At 38.9% G+C, this 20,761-nt stretch overlaps 1 protein-coding gene across 2 annotated transcripts; it reads right to left on the bottom strand.

Annotated features, from left to right (window-relative positions):
• Positions 1-584: 584 nt before the first annotated feature.
• LOC105081748 (cytochrome P450 2C23) lies at positions 585-20,165 on the bottom strand. 2 transcript variants are annotated; one of them, XM_010971055.3, is made up of 9 exons: positions 19,945-20,165; positions 17,722-17,884; positions 10,070-10,219; positions 9,284-9,444; positions 8,620-8,796; positions 5,856-5,997; positions 4,695-4,882; positions 2,646-2,787; positions 585-1,227 (listed from the first exon to the last, which is right to left on the bottom strand). In XM_010971055.3, the coding sequence occupies exons 1-9, from the start codon at positions 20,122-20,124 to the stop codon at positions 1,046-1,048; spliced, it is 1,485 nt and encodes a 494-aa protein (XP_010969357.1). In that variant the 5' UTR covers positions 20,125-20,165; the 3' UTR covers positions 585-1,045. The 2 variants fall into 2 exon arrangements, with proteins under 2 accessions (XP_010969357.1, XP_074229873.1); XM_074373772.1 differs by lacking the exon at positions 17,722-17,884 and having other exon boundaries at positions 19,945-20,077.
• Between the last annotated feature and the right edge of the window lie 596 nt (positions 20,166-20,761).

Below are 20,761 nucleotides of genomic sequence, written 5' to 3'. Positions count from 1 at the left end.
ACCGATGTACATTTGGGTTGTTTCCACCTTTTTTTGGCTATTGTGAATAAGCTGCTAGGATCATGGGTGTACAAATATCTGTTGGAGTCCCTGCTTTCAGTTTTGAATATGTGCGCAGAAAGTTAGCTCTGCTTTTAAAGCTTCTTTCCCTCCCAGTGTTCTGGAGGCTGGGCTGCCTGCTGGGATCTGAGTCATCCTTTTGGTGCAGCTGCTACTCACAGCATGTCACTGGGTCACTGCTGGGCATTCTCTTCTGGGTCACTGTTCTCTTGGCAGTTCTCAGTCTTTCTTGCAACCTACCCTCTTGGTCTCCAACCCCCAGCCCCGCCCCTCACCACTTTCTGAATAAGATGGCCGCTATGCATGTCTAAATCCTAGTTGTGGATATGGTTTGACTTCTTATTCAAGGGGGCTCCTTGGGCCCCCCTGGAAATCAATGGCTTCAGTTAGATGGGGTGGGGCAGGGAGAGATTTGTTATGGGGGTTATCATTTAATATCATCTATTTACCATTATCCTAATTATAGAGCGCCCCTCCTCAAGGAAAGGAATTTTTGAGGCTTAAAGTCAAATACACAAAGAAAATCTGTGGAAAAAAAGAATTTATTTTGTGAATAAATCATATAAGTGCTTTCAATTGGAAATAGGAAAAAATACATATAGATCATTATATTAGTTTCGCTATTTTGAAAAACTATAGAAAATCAGCTTATCTTCAAAGCCACAGACAGAGTGAAATCTATTTCACTATTTGCTGATTGTCCCAACAGAGGCCTTCTGTCGGTATGGTCTTGGTTCTGCTGGACCATGGTTTATAAAGCACTGTAAAGAGTATAAGTGTACTGTTTGTATCCTTGGAGTTTTCAGGACCCAGCTCCTTTTTGTCAAGGAATTTTTAGACTTAATGTCTATCAAACTTTTAGTAAGTAGAGTTTCTGTCCTAGGCAGTATTTAAAACAAAAAGAGAGACTATTGGGGTGAAGGAGGGAGTAAGAGGAAAAATTAATTACTTTGGTTTAAATTATTAAAAGAGAAAATTTCTTCTTTTATCTAGGGATAAGGCACATCTTATAGGGTGGTGGCAAGCTGAAAAGCCCAGTAACAATGGGTTTGGTCTCTATTTCCTTGGGGTCTACCAGGGGCTTCAGGACAAAGTTCTGCAGAATGGTGGTGAGAAAGAGGAACAGCTCCATGCGGGCCAGGCCCTCTCCAGCACAGGACCGTTTCCCTGGAAGGAGGAAACATTTCCTTTAGCGCACAGCAAATTCAAATACAATAGCTCATATTCAAATACTAGAGGCTCCTAAAAGCCACTGAAAACACCAACCAGAAAAGAGACTGACGGGGGATGGGAATAGCTCAGTGGTAGAGCTCGTGCTCAGCACACACAAGGTCCTGGGTTCAGTCCCCAGGACTGCCATTAAGAAAACAAAAGCAAATAAAATACAAAGACAAAAACAAAAGGGATCACTCAGAAACTGCTGGAGGACAATGAACTGGTATAGTTTTTCTAGAAGGATATTTGTCAATACATATCAAAGCTCTCTAAATTTTCATTCTTTAATTCAGTAATTTTCTTTCTGGGGATTTATCTGTAGGAGTGAGATCCAATTATGAGCTGTCACTTGCATTTGTTATTTATGACACTAAAGACTTGGATGAAAATTAGACATACATCTATATTGGATTAGTTAAATAAATCCTTGTGCGTCTATCATACAATGCAATCTAAACTTGTTTATATGGAATATTATTTAATACTACAGGCTGTCTTTTATCACAACACACTAAGTAAAAGCAGGTTATCAAATAGATTGCGCAGAATGAACCAGATTTTATTTTGGAATATACATCTATTATGTATACATAGACAATTTTTTGAAGTATATATAGTAAAATATTAGCAGTGATTATCTCTAGGGTGAAAATGCAAAATTTTTTCTTTCTTTCTCTTTCTTTTTTTTTTGCTTTTCTGCATTTTCCATTTTTTATACTGAATACTTACTATCATTGTAATTAGAAATGAAACATATTAACTGTTATTTTTGAAAATAAGAATCAAATGATTGAATAGGATAACAAAGAGAAAGAATGTGTGCTGACCAACTCCAGTTGTCTTTATGAGCTCATGGGAAATAGTAACTGGGAGCCAACAGTTCTTGCAAAAAGGCTCCCAATTTCAGAGGGGAAGAAAGGGTGAAGTGGCCAAGGTCTCTTTGATGGCCTCTGACTCTAAGAATAAGAAAGTTAATAATGGTTAATAATTTTAAAAGAAATTGGAATGTTTTGTTTAGGAAAAGTCAACATCACAAAGGGGAAATCAACAGACTAGAGTTTGAGAGTTTGCAAAATCAGGTCGCTCTGTCATCTGGTAATGTGTGACATCTAAATTGAATTGATTTGCCTTGGTTTCTGTAAAAACTGGCATTATACTCAATCACCAAACAACAAAATAGTCCCTGGAATACTCACCTGATCCTATTGGTATACAAACTTAAATGGCTCCATCCTGATATAGGGGTTTATAACATTGATTTGATTGACTTTACTATCATCAGTGGATTACTTATGCCATACATTCAATGAAGCTAAAAGTTGTCCAAAATGTGCAAATGTATGGTTTGGAGGGGGTGTATTTGTATTTACCAATGGAAAAAGGCATGAAGTATTCTGTTTTCCTGAAGCCGCCATTTTTATCCAAAAAGTGGTTTGGGTCAAACTTCTCTGGGTTGGGAAACTCCTTGCAATCGTACAAGACCGAAGACAGTAATGGCAATATAGTGGTGCCCTGGAACCAAGAAATGGAGAGTGGAGAGGCACATTATCATGCTTATCTTTGATTCATAAAAAGTCTAACATTCTTAACTATAGTGGATTAAATAGGACCAAGCACTCTTAAGCTTGCCTGGCAAGGACTGTCTTATGTGATGGCTGTTTCACACTCCCTATCATATAATATCTTTTATCGAGTAATAAGATGATTCTCTGTGGAAAGAACAATGTTATGGTCAATGTGCAATAATCAATTGTTGAAAAAACTAAGGTGTGCAACCCATACTATCTAGATTTACGCTTTACTGGAATTGCTGCCTCCAATGGGGAAAACTCACTTTTCACAGTTTTTTTCTTTCTGAATTCAGGTGTGAGGGGAAGAAAATGAGATATGGAACCTTGTAATCTACAGAATCTATTGGATCAAACCCTACTTTCCTCAATCATAAAATGGGGTGCGGTGACAATAGGCTTTCCTCTTTCCCCATAAGATTTTGTGAGGTATAAATGACAACATAATAATGATAACTGCCATTTACATGGGATACTTCACATTCACCTGACACTGTGCTTAGTTGTTTATAAACCTCATTTAATTCTCACTTCAGCCATATCCAGTATGCTTTCTGGGGGGGGGGGCTAACATTGTATAAATGCAGAAATTGAGATTCAAAGAGAAGAAATATAATTTGCTTGAGGTTATATTTTTAGCAAGTGGCATGGTTAGAATTTGACCCAAGTTCTATCTGATCATAAAGCACCTCTGTTTAAGTGAAATCTTCCTCTTTCTATTTTTACTTCATTTTAAATTTCCTGAAACATTATTTCACAATTATTGTAGTAGGTAATGCATGCATGCACATGGTATAAAATACCAAAAAAAAAAAAAAACCCCAAAAACGTACAAACAAGTATAAAGTGAAAATGTCTCTTTCTTTTCCCCATACTCAAGTCTCCTAGTTTCCTTTTTAATGTAATAATCACTGTTACCAGTTATAATATATCCTTAGGAAGAAATCATATGGATTAAAAAAAAAAAGACAGACATATTTCCCACTTTTTCCAAACAGTAGCATTCTATAATGTTCTTTGGCTTGCTTAGTATTTTACTTCATATAAATAAAGGAACTTTAAAAGTCCTTTTTAAATGACTATTCAGCACAAGTATTTTCTGGTGTGAGACCTCGCCTGTGTCCCTGATGACCTTCGCTTGTTGGTGGTACAGTATTTTTAATGTGATGCTAGATTTGAGTGCTAGTAGACTTTTGCATTGACATTTGTCGGTAAGATGGGGGCTCTTTCTATTTAGTAGTACTCTACAGGTTTGGCACCTTTTCTTCCTCTTCTATACTCGTGAATGGATTAAATGTAAAACCTAAGCCCTTAACAACTACAGAAGACTGACTGCATGCCCAAGGTGCACGTAAATGTTTTGATAAATGCTGTTTTCTGCAAATGTTGACTGTTATGGACAGCACTATCCCACAGGTTCTGAATATATGAGGTCCTGGGAAGAGAGCCAGGCTTGATTATCTTAGAGCTGCAGACACATTTTCCATCTCTTCCCTTTTTTTAAAATCCATCATGAAAAGTCAGATTTCAGTTCACGCGAGATTCTCATTAATGCAAGTCATTTCTCCCTTAATACATTTTATATGAGAGTGGGAGGGGGCCTGGGAAACCCCAGGTCAGCTCCCCCTATTCCAGGAAGGCAGAGACAGGACCACAGAACTGAAAGAAAGGCCTGAGGCAATGACAGATTTCAAACCCAGGCCAGGTGACTCTGACCCTGTGTTCGTTCCATGACTCTCAATTGCTTCTCTTCCTGAAACAGAACTGAGATGCCTCTCAGAGGCCCCACTGAGGCTCCCTGCTGCCCCTTCTATCCCAGCCAGCTTTCCCAGATTCCAAGACACCTCTAACCTTGGGGATGACGTATTGTCTGAACTTTGTGTCCTGGACCACGGTATGGGGTAAGTTAGAAGGAACGAGGGTGATGTATCTTTGTATCTCATGCACCACGGCCTCTGTATAGGGCAGCTTCATCTTGTCCATCATGGAGGGGCGTTGGTTGCGTCCAATCACACGATCAATTTCTTCATGAACTTTGGCTGCAGAGACATGAATCATGAATGCTACTGAAGAAATGTTCCCTTGAAGATCTGGAAATGACCTGAAAATGCTTACAATGTTTAATGGAAAGTGGCCTAGAAAAGGATCCAAAGGTCAAAGACATGCTGTTAAACAGCCCATGATCTGTTCCTCATGGAAATTCTATTTTCTATTTTGCTGCAAAGACCAGAGAGTCTGCTGCAGGAAACATAAAAGCTAGGTCAGGCATGTCCTCAGCCTCCTGCATGAACTGGTTGTCCTCCTGTACAGGTGAGGAGACCACCTCTGTGGCAGGGATTAAGGTTTATCCCATAATTCCTAGCAAAGCAGCTGTAGAGGAGAAATGTTTGATCCTCCCTCTGGTGGGAGTGTCTCCTTGGTCAGACTCATCCACTCTGCTACAGATTTTGTGAGAATGGCGAAAACCATTTTGTTGCGCAATATAAACCCTAGCTTTCCAAGTCCTGTGCTCTGAGAATGTGCTTGAGCAAACAGAGCTACCACAATTTCATTTTTGAATTTTAAATTATATTGATCCAAAAACTCCACTTTGAGGAATCTTGTCTGTTTTCAAGATGGAAAAACAGAGGCCTACAAGTTGACATAACTTGTTTGAGGTCACATGGCCAGGTACTGGCAGGCCCAGGATAAGAATCCAGCAGGGGAAGCCAAGCAGCCCTCATCTGAATAGGGCTTGCTCTCCAGCACTTCATCATATATAGAAGAGCTGGGATTCAGAAGCTGCTCTGTTTTTAAACCTAACTGAGAGACTTTTGAGTTCTTAAAGGTCTCTCTTACATAGCATCATTTGATATAATTCTGATGTACAAACACAAAGCCACATGGATGGCCCTTTGCATGATGCTCTCTAAGGCAGCCCAGACAAAGAGAAATCATCACTATCAGTGTCTTCCTGCCCTCATCAGTACCAGGAGCTCATCTTTTATTTGGCCACTAGGATATTTGCTGTACCTTGAACTTCTGGGTGTTTCATTAGGAGCAGCATCCCGTATCTCATGGTGCTTGCGGTTGTCTCTGTTCCTGCTACAAACAGATTTGATCCACAGATTGTCAAATTCTCCAAGTGAAATTCAGACTTTGGGTTCTGTTTCTCCTGTAGACGGTAGAGTTAATGGGCCACATGAGTTAGAAAGAAGACAATGAAGGTGAGTATAGCTCAATGGTAGAGCTCATGCTTAGCATGCACAAGGTCCTGGATTCAATCCCCAGTACCTCTATTAAAAAAAAGAAGGCAATGGCTTATCAGAACTCCACAATCACACCTCTTCACTAGCAATAGGCTTCATTTTGTGCACTGTAGTGTAGTGATAAAAAATAGGTCATGGAATCAAAACTTCCAGTTCAAATACCAGGTTAGTCAATGAACAGATCGAAGTGTACCCTTGGCAAGCTATTTTACCTCTTTACTCAGTTTCATCATCTGTGAAATTGGGATAAAAAGTAGAACACACTTCATCAGGTTATTATAAAGATTAAAAGAGTTCATAGGTGGAAAATCTTAGAACAACACTTCATATATACATCTTCTTTTATTATATTTAATGAAAAAAACTAGATGATAAGCTGTATGAGAGCACAATGTAGAGAAGTCACTGGTTTGTGACTGGTCTGTTTCCTTCACTTACAAGGACTCAGGCATTCCCAGCCCCAGCCGCTCACATATGACACTCATCATTATTAATGGCATTTCTAACACAGCAACTGTACTTGTAGATAGAACATTTTGACCTATATTTTTTTGCATGGGATCCACAAAGTGGTTAGAAAATAAATTGATCCAGGGCTTAAAAATAGTGAGTGAGCTTTCTATTTTACCATGACTATATGAAAAATAATACAGATTAAATCTTTATTGATGTATCTCCAACCCTTGGCATAATAGCTGTCACTAAGAATTTGTTGAATAAATGAATGTTTAATGTATAAAACTATTTAATAAAAATCTTTGTTTTTTTACTATGTTTAAATTGTTTTCATTGCTGATTTCTTTTTGGGGGTGGGGTGGGCTTTTAATGCCACTGGTTTTTAAAAAGGCCTCAGGGCCTTTGCATACCTTGTTTCTCTGCTTGGTATATTTTTCTCTGTCATCTTTACACAGATAATCCTTACTCACCCTTCAGCTCTCGGCTTGATTGTTCACCTACGTATGCAGGGACATATCCAGTGGGCCTTGGTGTAGAAGTCCCTCCCTGACTCACATTAGACTAGCATTAGTGTTCCTGCCAAGTTCTCCCATGGCAACTTGTAACTCCTGCATTAGCACTGCATTGTTACTGCTTGTTTTGATGATCTTTGCACTAGACTGTAAGCTACATTATGCCAAGGACTATATATGTATTAATCAGTTAATTTATTTATTCAACAAATATTTACGTGCACCTATAATATTCTGGGCATTGTGCTAGTTCCTGGCAATACAAAGTGTGGGAAATCGACACTGCCTCAGCCCTTTGGAGTATATATACAGTGTAGTGGTGAATATAGAGGTCATTTAAATAAATATTTTCTTAAACTATGACAAGTGCTACAAAAGAAAATTGCAGGGTATTATCTGATTCATCATCTCACTCCCTTTACTAAGCACCATGACTGATACAGAGCTGGTGCTAAATAAAATTTTAAATGATTGGATTAAAAACCTGGCTATTTTTTTTCCCTCTTTCCCAGACAAATGCCTAGTCCTTTGAGAGTCAACAACAACTTTTCCCATCAGAATGAAGATGATATTTTGATGCACATCTTTGGTAAATGGAATGAGCTTAAATGCCTCTACTGATTCCAGGGAAATTTCTGAGAATTAAGTAAAAGGCGTATCAACATGCCTTCCTTTGATATGTTTTCTAAGGAAATCAGTCTTTTCAAATCAGCCCTCATAGAGATTAAGAAGAATATACAAGTTATTATTAATTAAATGTTTGCTATAATTTGTACATTTACGATACAGTTGAGTGGTGTTTTTCTTTCATTTATACATATTTTGGGGAACTCTGGCATCAGTGAGGTTAATTTTATAGGACTCAAAGAATAATTTTCAGATTTTAAGTTGTTACATGTGTTTATACATTTAAGTATCTTTTTTACAATCTATTTGTCACAGTCTTGACTGTTTTTCTACTGATGTGCTCATGGACACTCACGCTGGTGTTTTAAATCAGTGACATTCTGAGGGTTGGTGGCTGTGTGATACTTTCTATTTAATATATTTACTATTATTACCCATGGTTAAAGTATAATGCATTTGCATTAGAATCCTTTCCCATCACCAATTTCAAATAACAACATTGTTTCTATGGGAAAACACAATCAGGTTTTTATAATGTATTGATCAATGACATGCTATCTGGGAAGCACTGTGGCAAAAATGGCTGACTATGTACATGTAAAGAACATGTAGGGAAGATGCATGTGTGTCTTACCCACCCCAAGATAAATACATGCTCAGGAACATGCATTTTCATACATGATGTAGCTCATAGTAAATATGTATAAAGAACATTTCATTAAATGCTAATGTCCAAGTGTAGGAAGTAAGCAGAAATACAAAGGAAAAAGAGGGCTCTGGACCATTCTAAAATTTATATTATTGTTAATAGTGTACCCCACTGCTATAAGATAGCAAAAATATCAAGAGTTACCTACATGCTGTGATTACGCTTTCCTGCACTTCCATGGAATGATAAAATAGAGTATCAGGGAAAGATGTCACTTACAGTACCTGCTCCATCTTGCTGAGGAAACAGTCAATGTAGTCTCGAGGGCTATTAGGATCCAGGGACTTTTGATGCTCCTTCACTTTTTCCAGAATAAAATACTGAACATCCTTAACCCTTTTTGAAAATGTTCTGTGCTTTCCAGGGAGATGCTTTATGAAGTTTGGCCATAGATTGTAAATCTAAAATGTAGAAAATACACCAGAAATTCAGTTTGTGAAGGGAGACTAAGGTTTCTGAGTGGCGTCTGGCCAGGGAGAACGTCCTCCAGCTTCCAAGCAGAAGAGAAGGGAGGGTGTTCATCAGGTGCACAAGAGTGGCCCTTCCTTTCATCCTCCTCATCCACCCTTGGCCAACTTCAGAGTCACAGAGGAGGAGAATGCATGTAGGGGTCTTAAAAGAAACCAAGGCACCTGGGAACACTCTGTCTTCTTTTGTGGGAGTAAACCCATATAAGTGAACAGAGGGCAACTGTCCACAGATGCTGGAGTAAGAAACACTGCACTCATCCCCTCGGCATTAGACACACAAGGAGGGAAGGTGATGGTGCTCATGCTGGCACTGTGCTCGCTGGGGCAGGTCTGGGAGCTCACAGCCCTTTACCCTGCTCGCAGGCTCCCAGTGGACCCCTGAGATCAACCGCAAGGGCAGATGCAGTCTTGGCCTTACCTGGCTCCAGGGAGAGTTTATTTGATTAAAGTTTTCATTTAACAGACCCATTAGGAAGAGTAGCGTCTTGTTCTTGTAGTGGAAACGCTCATTGAAGAGGATGGAGCAGATGACATTGCAGGGAGCACAGGAGATGATGAAGGTAGGGTCAAAGGGCTGAGCTGGTGTGAGAAAAAAACAACTCTCACACTGAGAAATTTCATCAACCTGCATCAGGGTTTCAAGAACAGGGCCTCCCTTCTGCTCAGATGGATACATAGTCTGTTTTCTCTAAGCTTCCCGAAATTAGGATGTAAGCCTCTTCTACCAATACTAATACTATATGCTCTATAGTATTACACCATGCTACTACTACTAATTATTATGTTATTCTATGAATGCTATAATAATCATAAGAGCAACAAGTAACTTTATGGAGAATTTACTGCATGCTGGATACTGTGTTAATGTTTTACAAAGTATATTATTTAACCCTCATTCTGAGGTTTGATTTTTAGCCCCATTTTTCAGATGAGGAAACTGCCTCTTGGAGAAGTTAAGTAACTTGTCCAAATTTACATACCCAGTAAGTGCTGAAGTTGGGAAATGAATCCAAACAAAGGGATTTGAGAGTTTCCTAAGCAACAGTTTTGGGTCATTTTCTTCTCACCTTTTTTTCTTAGCCAACCCCCTAATTAATAGAGCTGATCATGGACCACTGAGTGTTTCTCAAAGGAGGCACTTCAGTTGGAGGCTGTGTGTGTAGCAAGTCCCCTTTGCCCCCAAAGGATGATCAGTGGAACTCACCCTCCATTTTCCTGAGCTCCTCCACCAGAAACTGGGCTTCCTCCTGGACCCTCTCCTCGAGGCTTCTTTTCCCCATCCCAAAGTTCCTTAGGGTCATGAGGGAGAAGCGCCGCATTTGCTTCCACCTGTCTCCATTACTGAAAATGATTCCTTAGGAAAAGAAGCAAAGAGCAGGAAAGCATTTTGTATTATGCAGTCAGATTTCCCTAGAGTGGAGCTCATGTCTACCTTAAACTGTTCCCAGTGTCCCTTATCAGGGATCCAGAAACTGGAATTTTAAGAGCACAACATATTCTGTGGTTTGGGGGAGATATTTGTCACAAAGGAAATAAAACCCAAGCTCTGGTCAACAGGGGGCAGAGATGATGGAATCAGGCAGGGGATCATTGGCAGGTGGAGAACATTTCCAAGCGTGGGAAAGGCTCTCTGATTTTGTTAAAGATGGTAAAGATGTTAAAGTTGTTAAAGATGGTGCGTGTTCTTGCAAACCCCTTTCATGCGTGTCTGTTTTTACACTTCATCTCTCTCTAACTTTGTGGTTTAGTTCCATATGTGATTTTTCTCTGTTAGAGGATAAGCAGCTTCAAAGCAGATCGATATGGAACTTATGTTTCTATTCTCTCTGTCTTACTGAGATTAAGCTAATGTCAGCCTAATCTGAATAAGAAGAAACACAGGAGTAAAGGAATTCAGTATATTCTATACCAGTGCTTTTTCATGTCTTCCTCTGTACAAAATCAGTTACGTATCCTGAATTCCCCACTTCTCTTAACGCACCACCAGTTTCCTAGTGCCCCAAACCCAAATCTCAGGGCGTCTTCACATCCCTCTTCCCTTTCACCCTACATGTCTGCAATTGGGAAGCCCTGCCGATTCCACCTCCAAAATGTCTTTCTCATTGTCCTTTCTTGTCAATTCATCCTACACCACCACAAGGGGTTCTAATATTTTTACAGATTTGAAAAGTTACAGTCATCTACCACCCCTCTAAGCTACAGTTTCCAGGTTACTCAAAATCAAATACAGGGACAATTATGCTAGGGCTTAAAAAGCATTTGGTAGACTCAACAGCCTTGTTGTGACACCTTTAAACCCTCAAACCTGTCCGCCATTCAGCTCTAACTCTGAGCTGATGGGCCGGTCACAGCTGTTCACTGAACTCGCCTCCATTGTTTGCACCCGCATTTCGTTCATTCTCTTCCTTTTGCTCACCTCAGCTGTTCTGCTCCCACCCTATTTACTTCATTGAGTTTCTAGCTACCCTTTAAGAGCCATCTCAGAAACCTTCTCTTTGAGTCTTCCCTGTCATCTACTGGAGGTAATCTCTCTTTCCATTTAAGTGAATTGGTTTAATACAATTTGTCTTTTCTGTCTTGAATTATGGCAATTTGTTTACTGGTGTTAATTCCTATACCAGATGTTCTTTATTTTAGTGACTGGTGCATTTTATTTCCTGTGACACATGATGATCTCTTACCTTGCACACAGAAGATATTCGATTTATAATAATTTAAATATTCATTTCACATCTACTGAAATAGCAAGCATTAAAAAATTATTTTACCCCAAAAAATCAAGCTTGTGGCAAATTTGGTGTGTTCATTTAGCCTCATTGCATATCACTACATATTTTGGGAATTAAACCAACATTTATAGCAAAAAACTATTCAAATTGTCTTTGACCCATTAGTTGCTCGCCTAAGAATTTACACAAAGAAATAATTCAACAAAAGGTAAAAATGTGTACACTGCAATGCCATCAACGCTAATTTAAGAAATTTGTAAACAATCTAAATGCTAATGATAGAGTAACTGCCAACTATACAATGATAGTAAATCAATATTAGGAAAAGTTAAGCAATTGTTAAAATTATGATCATGAAAACCATGTAAAAATATCAGAAATGTTAATATTTTAAAAGAAAAATCAGTATACAAATGCGTCTGTACACTCTAATTACAACGATGTAAAATATGTGTGCGTATGGACAACATCTGGGAGATAGTACATGAAGATAAAAATAAATATGTTAGTGTGTTGAGACAGTATGGTTAGTGGCTCTGGCCTCTAAAGCTAGGCAAACTGAATTCAAATCTCTGCTTCAAAACTTTCTAATTTGGGCAAGTTATTTAACTTCTATTCCCTCAGCTTTTCATCTGTTACAACGGAAATAAAAAATATCTTCCTCATGGGGCCATTGTGTTGACTGAATGTGGTAATGCATGTGAAACGCCTAGCACAGTATCTGGCACATAAGTATTTAATAAATATTAGCTCTTATATAATTATAAGAGAGCTCTTATATAATTAATAAGCTATATAATTATAGCTATTACAACCCTACTTCAATTTAATAATAATCCAATTACTATAACATCTAACATTTATAATAATTATCAATAATAACATTATTATTATTGTTTTTAGGAATATTTTTATCTCTCCAAATTTTTAAATGGTGTTTTTATATCACCTTTAAATCAAAAGGTAATTATAAATTTGATTAAATTATTTAAAATTAATTAGACATTTAAATATTGCTCTTTTTTTGCTCTTTATTCTTCCACTTAATAAATTTGCACTGCTCTCCTGTGCCAACTAAAGAATCCTCTACAAGGATTAGGTCATTAGTCACTGCAGTCATCGACTTTCAAGACTAAGGAAGGTCAGGGTGGAGGATCAGGAGTGAGGCACACTGTGCTCTACGAAAACTGACAGAACAGGTCTTCAGATATAATTAGATATTTCGAGAACATTTTATGAACCCAATTTCCTGCATCTTCTCATACTTAGAAAAGCACTAAAGCCATTAAAGGAGACATCTGTTCCTCATGGCTAGCAGCACCCTTCCACTGAGATGGAACTTGATTGCATGTACTCCCTTCACCAAATTGTATGTGTACTGACCTCCCGCACTACCTCTTCAGAGCAGTTCCTCAGTGGTATCTGAGAGGTGTCTCATGGGCTATAGTCCTCAGTAAGTCCCCAAATAAAACTGAACTCACAGCTCTCACGTTGTGCATTTTTTGTTTAGTTGACACTGCTGTATGCCAGATTCAAAAAATATTACGACTGTAAACATTCTTGTTTATAATTTCTTTCCACATCTTGCCTTATCTCTCAAGACAGATTTCTAAAGGGGAATTACCCTTCATTGTGAATGCCTCTTTAGAGAAGTTTGGTTGTTAAGGGATAAGAAACCTGGGACAAACTAAAGGGAGTTGTGAGGAGAGTGCTGAGGAAAATGTGCATGTGAGTGAGTTTATCACTCTCAGTGCAAACAAGAAAAGAGAAGTCTCTCGAAATATTTAAAACAGAGGAAGTTTAACCCAGGGAATTAGTTTTAAGATATGGAAACACTGAGAAGCCAAACCAGGGACAGGGAGACAACTGGTAATTATCAACAACGGAAAGTTGCTACCATCTCCCCATGGAAGGGACAAGGGGAGGAGCTGGTGTGACCAGAGCTCAAGGGCTGGGGTTACCTGGCCAGGGCTGAAACCAAGTGGCCCAATTCTAAAGGAGCTGGAGCCACAGGGGACACGCAGCTCATGGAAGAGATGCCATCTGAGGCACAGAGAGACGGGGACCTCTGGCTCTCCCACTTTCCAGTCTCTGACCAGTGCCTGTCTTCGATTGATTCCAGCCAGAGCCAGCGGTTGAATTTCAGCCTGTGGCCTCTCTAACATTGTGAACCAGGACCAATAAGGGAAAAGAGAGGACTGGCTCTCAGGACAAGCAGAGAAACGTGGATAATCTGGGATGAAGAAGGCATTATCAAAAAAGTAAGATTCTTGGGAAGGTGAGATAATATAGGATTTAGAGCACACATGGAAATTGTCCCTGTTAAGAAAAGGGATACTTTTTCAATTGTAACAGGAGGGGGGAAAAAGGAGAATATGAGTGTAGAGGCAGATAGACCTATAGATAAAATGTTAAGAAACTGAGAATTCTTTCTGATACTTCTGTTGTTACAATGAGTGTTCTGATACAATGGTTCTGAGCATAGATATGCATAGTGGGGGTGTTACTTAGGAGGAAAGAAGAGTCTCTGAGACTGGAAAAGGGAGCCAAACAGAGGAATACGTGGTATTAAAATTCTAATTGAGGTTTAAAGGTATTAATTTAAAGGGAAGCCAGTGTAATCCCTGGAGAATTTTTCTAGCAGCACTTATCTTCTGGGCACAAGCACAGAGAAGATGGTTGAATTCTTCCAGAGTTGGAATCCATGCTAGGCAAATGTGATGGCAGGAGAGCGTGCCAGTATATTCCTAGGGACTGATGACAGTAAATGAGCTATGTGAAGGCTGCTTTGATTCACTGATGCTGACAAGTAAAAGTTTAAGGTCAGAGCTTTTGACAGTATTCCACAGGAAAACCTGTATCTTCTATTGCCCTGTCCCCAAATTAAAGTGTTTTGGGGGAGTCCAAATCTGGGAATATACACATATATGCACACGAATCTTACACAGACTAGTCAGTTTCTTCTGAGGAGAGTTCAGCTTTGGTCCAGTGTTGTCTATGACTCAGTGCGGAATCCTCTCTGATTCTAGCTTCCATTGCAGGACCATTTGGCTCCCACTTAAACCTATATTCTTCAAGTTTTCCCTTATCAGTACAAAGGTGATACTTTTCTCTCTCACCTGCTCACTGTGGGCAGATTGTGTTTTCCAGTGAGAACTACAACAGTATCTCTCAACCCTCATTTTCTTCTGCAGTGTGACCACCACCACTTTCCCATTAAGAAGGGAAGCCTAATTCCTCTCCATTTGGATCTGAGTTGGCTTTTGGGAATTACCTGCAACAAATAAAACATGGTCCTATGTTCCGAGATTTGGTCTAAAGAAGCTTTGCAGTTTGGAATGCTCACTCTCCAGATGCCCCACCTCAGGACACCCCTTCCTGGATTCCTGGCACTGGCGAGAAGCCCAAGTCATGTGGACAGGCCACTCGGAGATGCTCTGTTGACAGTCCCAGCTGAGTGCAGCCTTTGGGTCATCCTTGCCCAGAAGCCACACTTGGAAATGAAGAAGACTCCAGATGATTCTAGCCCTCTACCATTTGAATCACCCTTAGCTGCTCTATTTGGAAAAAAACGGATGTCTTCTGAGGCCCGAGGCCTTGCGGATCAGGAAAAGCCACTTCACTTCCACTGTGCCCTGTTCAAATTCCTGATCACAGAATCCATTAGTATAAAAAGAAAAAAAAAGTTGTTGTTTTATATCCCTGAGTCTGGGAGGTTTGTTACACAACAGGAGATAACTGGAATGCTTTCTTATTTTTCTCACTTTGTTCAGAATCTATACCTATTATGTAAATATATTTTTTAAAAATATACTTCTTTCTCTTTAGCACACCTACATTCCTATAGGCTTGGAGTATTCCAAGGAAGCGATGCCCTCCCCACACCTACTGTGTTAGGGTGAGCTTGTGTGTGAGTGAATAATTACATAGTGCATTTGTTTCTATTTATGTAAACTAGATTCCTCAAAAAGTCACTGCAGTTTCTAGTCCACAGATACACTAGATTATTTTCCAAAAATGTTATAGCATCTGCACTCCTCCAGGTAAGGGATGAGTGGCTGTTTCTCCAAACCTTGAAGAGCACTAAGTAATTTTAATTTTTTGCACTTTAGTGAGTGAACAATGGCACCTAATACTGGTGTGTGGATCAAATGAATAACATAAAGGTTTGAGCTGTTACAATCTGTCAGAGATAAATGTTTAAAGATTAAGAAACTAGGCAAAATATTGAGTTCATAGTTAACAGAAAATGTTTCAACAAATTGATTAGTTAAGACACAAACTGCAGGAATCTGCAGCACTATATTACAGTGTTCAAACATCACTAGATCAGAAAGCCATCTAGTATTTTAGCAGATACCTCACTTAGGAAGGTGTTATGGGTTGAATTGTTTCCCCTCAAAATATGCTGATGCCCTTGCCCCTAGTATCTGTGAATGTGACCTAACTTGGAAATGGGGTCTTTGCAGAGTTAAAATGAGATCATTAGGGTGGGCTCAACCCAATGTGACTGTATGCTTCTTAAAAGGGGAAATTTGGACACAGAGACATACACACACAGAGAATGCCATGTGAACATGAAAGCAAGGATTGGGGTGATACATCTACAAGGCAAGGACAACGAAGTTTGCCTGCAAACCACCAGAAGCTATGAGAGCGGCATGAAACACATTCTCCCTCATGGCTCTTAGAAGGAACCAACCTCACTGACATCTTGATCTCAGGCTTCTGACCTCCAAAACTGTGAGACAATAGAGTTCTGTTGTTCTAAGGTTTGTATCCAATTTTTGGTACTTTGTTATGGCAGCCATAATAAATTAATGAAGAAGGAAAACTAAAATATCAGTGAATGGTTCTTCTCTTTTTGGGGGGGGGGTGAGGGTGGGCAGGGATGTAGTTAGGCTTGTTTATTTATTTAATTTTAAAAAATGGAGTTACTGAGGATTGAACCCAGTACAACGCATGCTAAGCACGCACTCCACCACTGAGCTATACCCTCCACCCTCTTCTCTTTGTTATTTTCCAGGATAGAAAGTTTTAGGAAAGGAAGAGTTGAATTATCTCTTCTCATTACAGGCAAGTAAGAACCAGTAGCAAGAATTTTATAGGAAATTTGTAAACCAGTTGTCTCAGAGTTGTGAAAACTGCAATGTTTTGAGCAATAATTTTTTCCCTTCTTGAGCTCAATTCAGCTCAGCAGCCTCCTATTCCAGTTAAAAATTAATATAAAACTCACACACACCTTGTTTAGAAAAAAGGGAACAAGTAGAGGAAAGGTTTGGTTGCTTCTTCAGGTGAGCAAATTCATCCCGATCTTATATAAGAGAGCTAAATAATTGCTTCTCTTTGATCACTTAGTATACTGCATAATATTTAATTGCTCATAAATATGCTTTGAAAAGAATTAAGTTTCTATTTCTCCGGAACTTGCAGTTTTACAATTTTAATGGTTTGGAGGAGATTTTCAGGCTGTTCTAGGACTTTTTTTGTGTGTGTGTGTGTAATAACTGAAACATAAAGGAATATATGTAACACATATCTAAGTTTTGAAACATAATATAAAATGAATTGTCTGTGAGCCCATTATCCTACTGAAGAACTAGAGCCCAACTAATGAAGCTCCAGTTAACAGCTCTGGACACCAAAGCTCTGGTGAATTTTCTGGTTAGTGAACACACCAATGCATCAAATGGGTAATGTATTCTGATTCCTAGGAAGAGAATACAGAAGCTCTGCATGTGGGACCCTCCCAAACCTTGCCCTGTGTGTCTTTCCATTTGTAAGGTTGTAATTCTAAGTATGGCATCTTCCTGAGTTCTGTGAGTTGTTCCAGCAAATTATTGTACCTGAGGTGGTCATGGGAACCCTAAATTTTTAGCCAGTTGGTCAGAAGTATGGGTAGCCTGGAGACCCCTGAACTTGTGGCTAGCATCTGAAGTGAGGGTAGTCTTTTTGGGAACGACACCCTTAACCTATGGTGTCTGCACTACTTGTGGGTAGTTAGAACTGCAGTGTGGTATTGCAGCATCTCATTTGTTGCTTGGTGCAGAACAGACACTCATAAAGTTAGTTAATCAGACTTTTTTTTGCTAAAGAGAAGTAACCTGTATTTTGATTTGAAACATACCATATCCTTTCTGGGTATTGTCAACAATTGGTACAGTTCCTCTGCCAAGGAATTCGTCGCCTTGATCAATCAGAGCTTCCTTCACTGCCTTATATCCATGTAAGACCACGGTGAGATGAGGGCCAACGTGCAGAGTATAAACAGGGCCATACTGTTTGGCCAACTGGAACGAGATGCAAGGGGTTGTGTGAGTGCTATTGTGAAATCTCTCCATTGGAGGCTTTGGTGAAAATTAGTAATTCACATGTAGCTTAGACTTTGCCCTATTAATTTCATTTTAGGAATTTAACCCTGGGGTACAGTCATGGGTTCATTCTTTCCTTCCTTTATATGTGCAAGCATTGAGCAAATATTTACTAAGCACCTATACTGTGTCAGACACTGTGCACAGCCCAGGAACTTAGAGTCTAGTGGAAGTAACAGGCAGTAAATTGCCAAACTACATTTGCAATACAAACTGCAATACAAATTTCATAACTCTATGAAAATGATAAAGAACGTACTGTTAGATGATCATGGGGAAACTTAAGAAAATAGAGAGGTGAGGAATCTATGAGGAGGTAACAATTAAGATAAAACTAAAGGTGAGAAGGAAGCCACCAGGATAAGGGCTTGGAGGAGAGCTTATGAAGCAGGTATTAAAAAGGATGAAATCTATACATTTATGATAGCATTGTGTCAAGGGGAAAAGTAAAGTACTATAACAGCTGACAGCTGGGGTTGGTTTTCAAACTTATTTTACATCCACGCAATTAAATTCAAAACAGCCATTTGAAATTACTTATGTGAAGATATATAATGGTATGGAAACATGTTCAAGTTCTTAATTGTTGAAAAATAAAATTACATTTAATAATCCATTTGTAAAAAAAAACCCATTTGTATATTATAATCCTCAATTTTTTGGTTTATGATGATTATTTCTAAGAGGCAAAACTTCTGGACTTGTCACCTAATTTTTTTTTTCTTTCTGCCTTTCCTTTTTTTAACTTACCCTTAAATGATGGAAAATTTTGTCCCTTTGTACCCCTTTTCTCTGTCCCAGGAAAATGAAACTTACTTCCTTTGTTCCTCTGAATGAGAGTATCTCTTTATTTTGGGGTTCAAAATGCCAGGCCCTTCTCACCCAGCCTCACACTCAGCTGAAGACTTTGCTATTTCACAGAGATAGTGGAAAAAAAGAGAAGAGAATTTCCATATGCTTCCACCATAGCATCTACCTGTTTACCTGCATCTGTGCCCATGTACATAGTTTTCTGTTACTATAAATGACTCTCCATGCTCCTAAAAAAGGCCCAACTCTCCAACTTGTGCACTGGATTCTATTCACTTCCAATTACTACAGCATGACTTACCTCTTTACAGCAAAATTGAGCACCGTCACCCCATTTCCCCCTCGTCTGTACCTGGCAACCACCATGCTACTATTTCTGTAAGTCTGACTATTTTAGATTCCACGTAGAAATGAGATCATACAGTATTTGTCCTGTGTCTGGCTTAAATCACTTAGGATAATATCCACCAGCTTTATCCATGTTGTTGTAAATGACAGGATTTCTTTCTTTTTTAAGGAAAAATAATATTCCAGTATGTGTGTGTGTGTGTGTGTGTGTGTGTGTGTGTGTGTGTGTGTGTATGTGTGTGTATCATAGTTTCTTTATCTATTCATCCATCTGTGGACATTTAGGTTGTTCTGGAGAATATATGCTTGCACAATGAACTCATGGAGGTATCTTTTCCCCAAAGAATATATCCACAGGAGCGAATGTCAGTTAGGGTAGCAGAGTTGGGCTGTGTCAGAACAAGATGTGGGAATCACTCTTTAGGAGGAGGACCACAAATCATCCCATAGAGTATTTAGTATAAAATAGAAATAATAATAATATAAGAGGAAACTTATTACATTTTCACATTTGCTAGGCTTGCCTTTTGCTAAGTGTTATATGCAAGAGGGGCTTGGAAGCCTTTCAATTAAAATATGTTCTGACCCCAGAATTTCCCCATTCACTATAATTCAACCTATATCTCAGGTCAGGTCAGCACAACTCACTTACCTGCTCTAAAGTGATCCAATCCAGGAAAAAAAAAAAAGGCTATCTATCTTGTAATACAGAAATAGACATACAGTGATGAGTAAAACTAAGAAATCTTGAAGATGATCTGAAGAGCCTGAAGATGACCCCCTTGCCTGGAGATGATCAGCCCCTAATGAAACCCTCTTACCTTGGAGAGAGATGCAGGGATGTCTTTGAGATTTAGTTGCATCAGATTCCCAATGATGGGAAGGGGAGCTGGGCCAGGGGGGAGCTTTCCCCTTTTGTGACTTTTCTTCCACACAAAAAGGAAACCCAGGAAAGTGACACAAATCATAAGAGCAAGAGTAATGATTTCCAGCAGCTCCATCTTAGCTTCTTGATATTAGTAACTGTCAGGATTGCCTGTTGGCAAAGTTTTATATATATGCAGGTTGTGACCTGCCAGCCAAAGGTTGCTCTGAGCTCTTGGACTTGGGAAAAAAAAACAACACTTGGAATTTGTTTTGGCTCTGTTTACCTTCCTGAAGCTTGAGATTAGGAAGGATTCACATCTTTCCCACCTCTCACTCAAAAAATCTGCAACTTTTGATTTTTTAAGCCTCTCCATTACATGTACTTTTTCTTTCAGTACTAATGTTTCATTAAATATAAAGCTGCATTTTATTTTTCATAACTTTCTGAAACTGTTTAAATAACTGAATTCACAAATTTGGGGAAAAAATTCATACATCCTAAGATCTGATTTGGAAAAATAACAGCTTTCAGGGTGGTCCTCCTCAAACATAATTTTTATCCTATCTCCCTCGTCAGCTAAAAGTCTACGGTGCCCATCAACAGATTAGTGGAGAAATAAAATGTAGTATATACATATAGTAGAATATTAGTCACCTTTAAAAAGGAATGAAGTTCTAGTATTTGCTACAACATGAATGAACCTTGAAAACTATGTTAAGTGAAATAAGCATTATGTAAAAGTACAGATGTTGTTTGGTTTCACTCATATG

The sequence above is a fragment of the Camelus bactrianus genome, chromosome 11 (assembly GCF_048773025.1).
Source record: "Camelus bactrianus isolate YW-2024 breed Bactrian camel chromosome 11, ASM4877302v1, whole genome shotgun sequence".
Lineage (NCBI taxonomy): Eukaryota > Metazoa > Chordata > Mammalia > Artiodactyla > Camelidae > Camelus > Camelus bactrianus.
Note: the sequence above shows the minus strand (reverse complement) of the source record. Positions and strands in the feature narration are given on the sequence as shown.

What these genes read in the sequence shown, in the direction of transcription:
- LOC105081748 (XM_010971055.3), bottom strand. Translation starts at nt 20,124, where the DNA reads ATGGAGCTGCTGGAAATCATTACTCTTGCTCTTATGATTTGTGTCACT. An exon ending in GGAGCTCAGGAAAATGGAGG is followed by an intron (nt 9,445 to 10,069) that starts GTGAGTTCCACT and finishes TTCTCACACCAG; the next exon opens with CTCAGCCCTTTGACCCTACC. An exon ending in TCCTCAGCAAGATGGAGCAG is followed by an intron (nt 5,998 to 8,619) that starts GTACTGTAAGTG and finishes TACCGTCTACAG; the next exon opens with GAGAAACAGAACCCAAAGTC.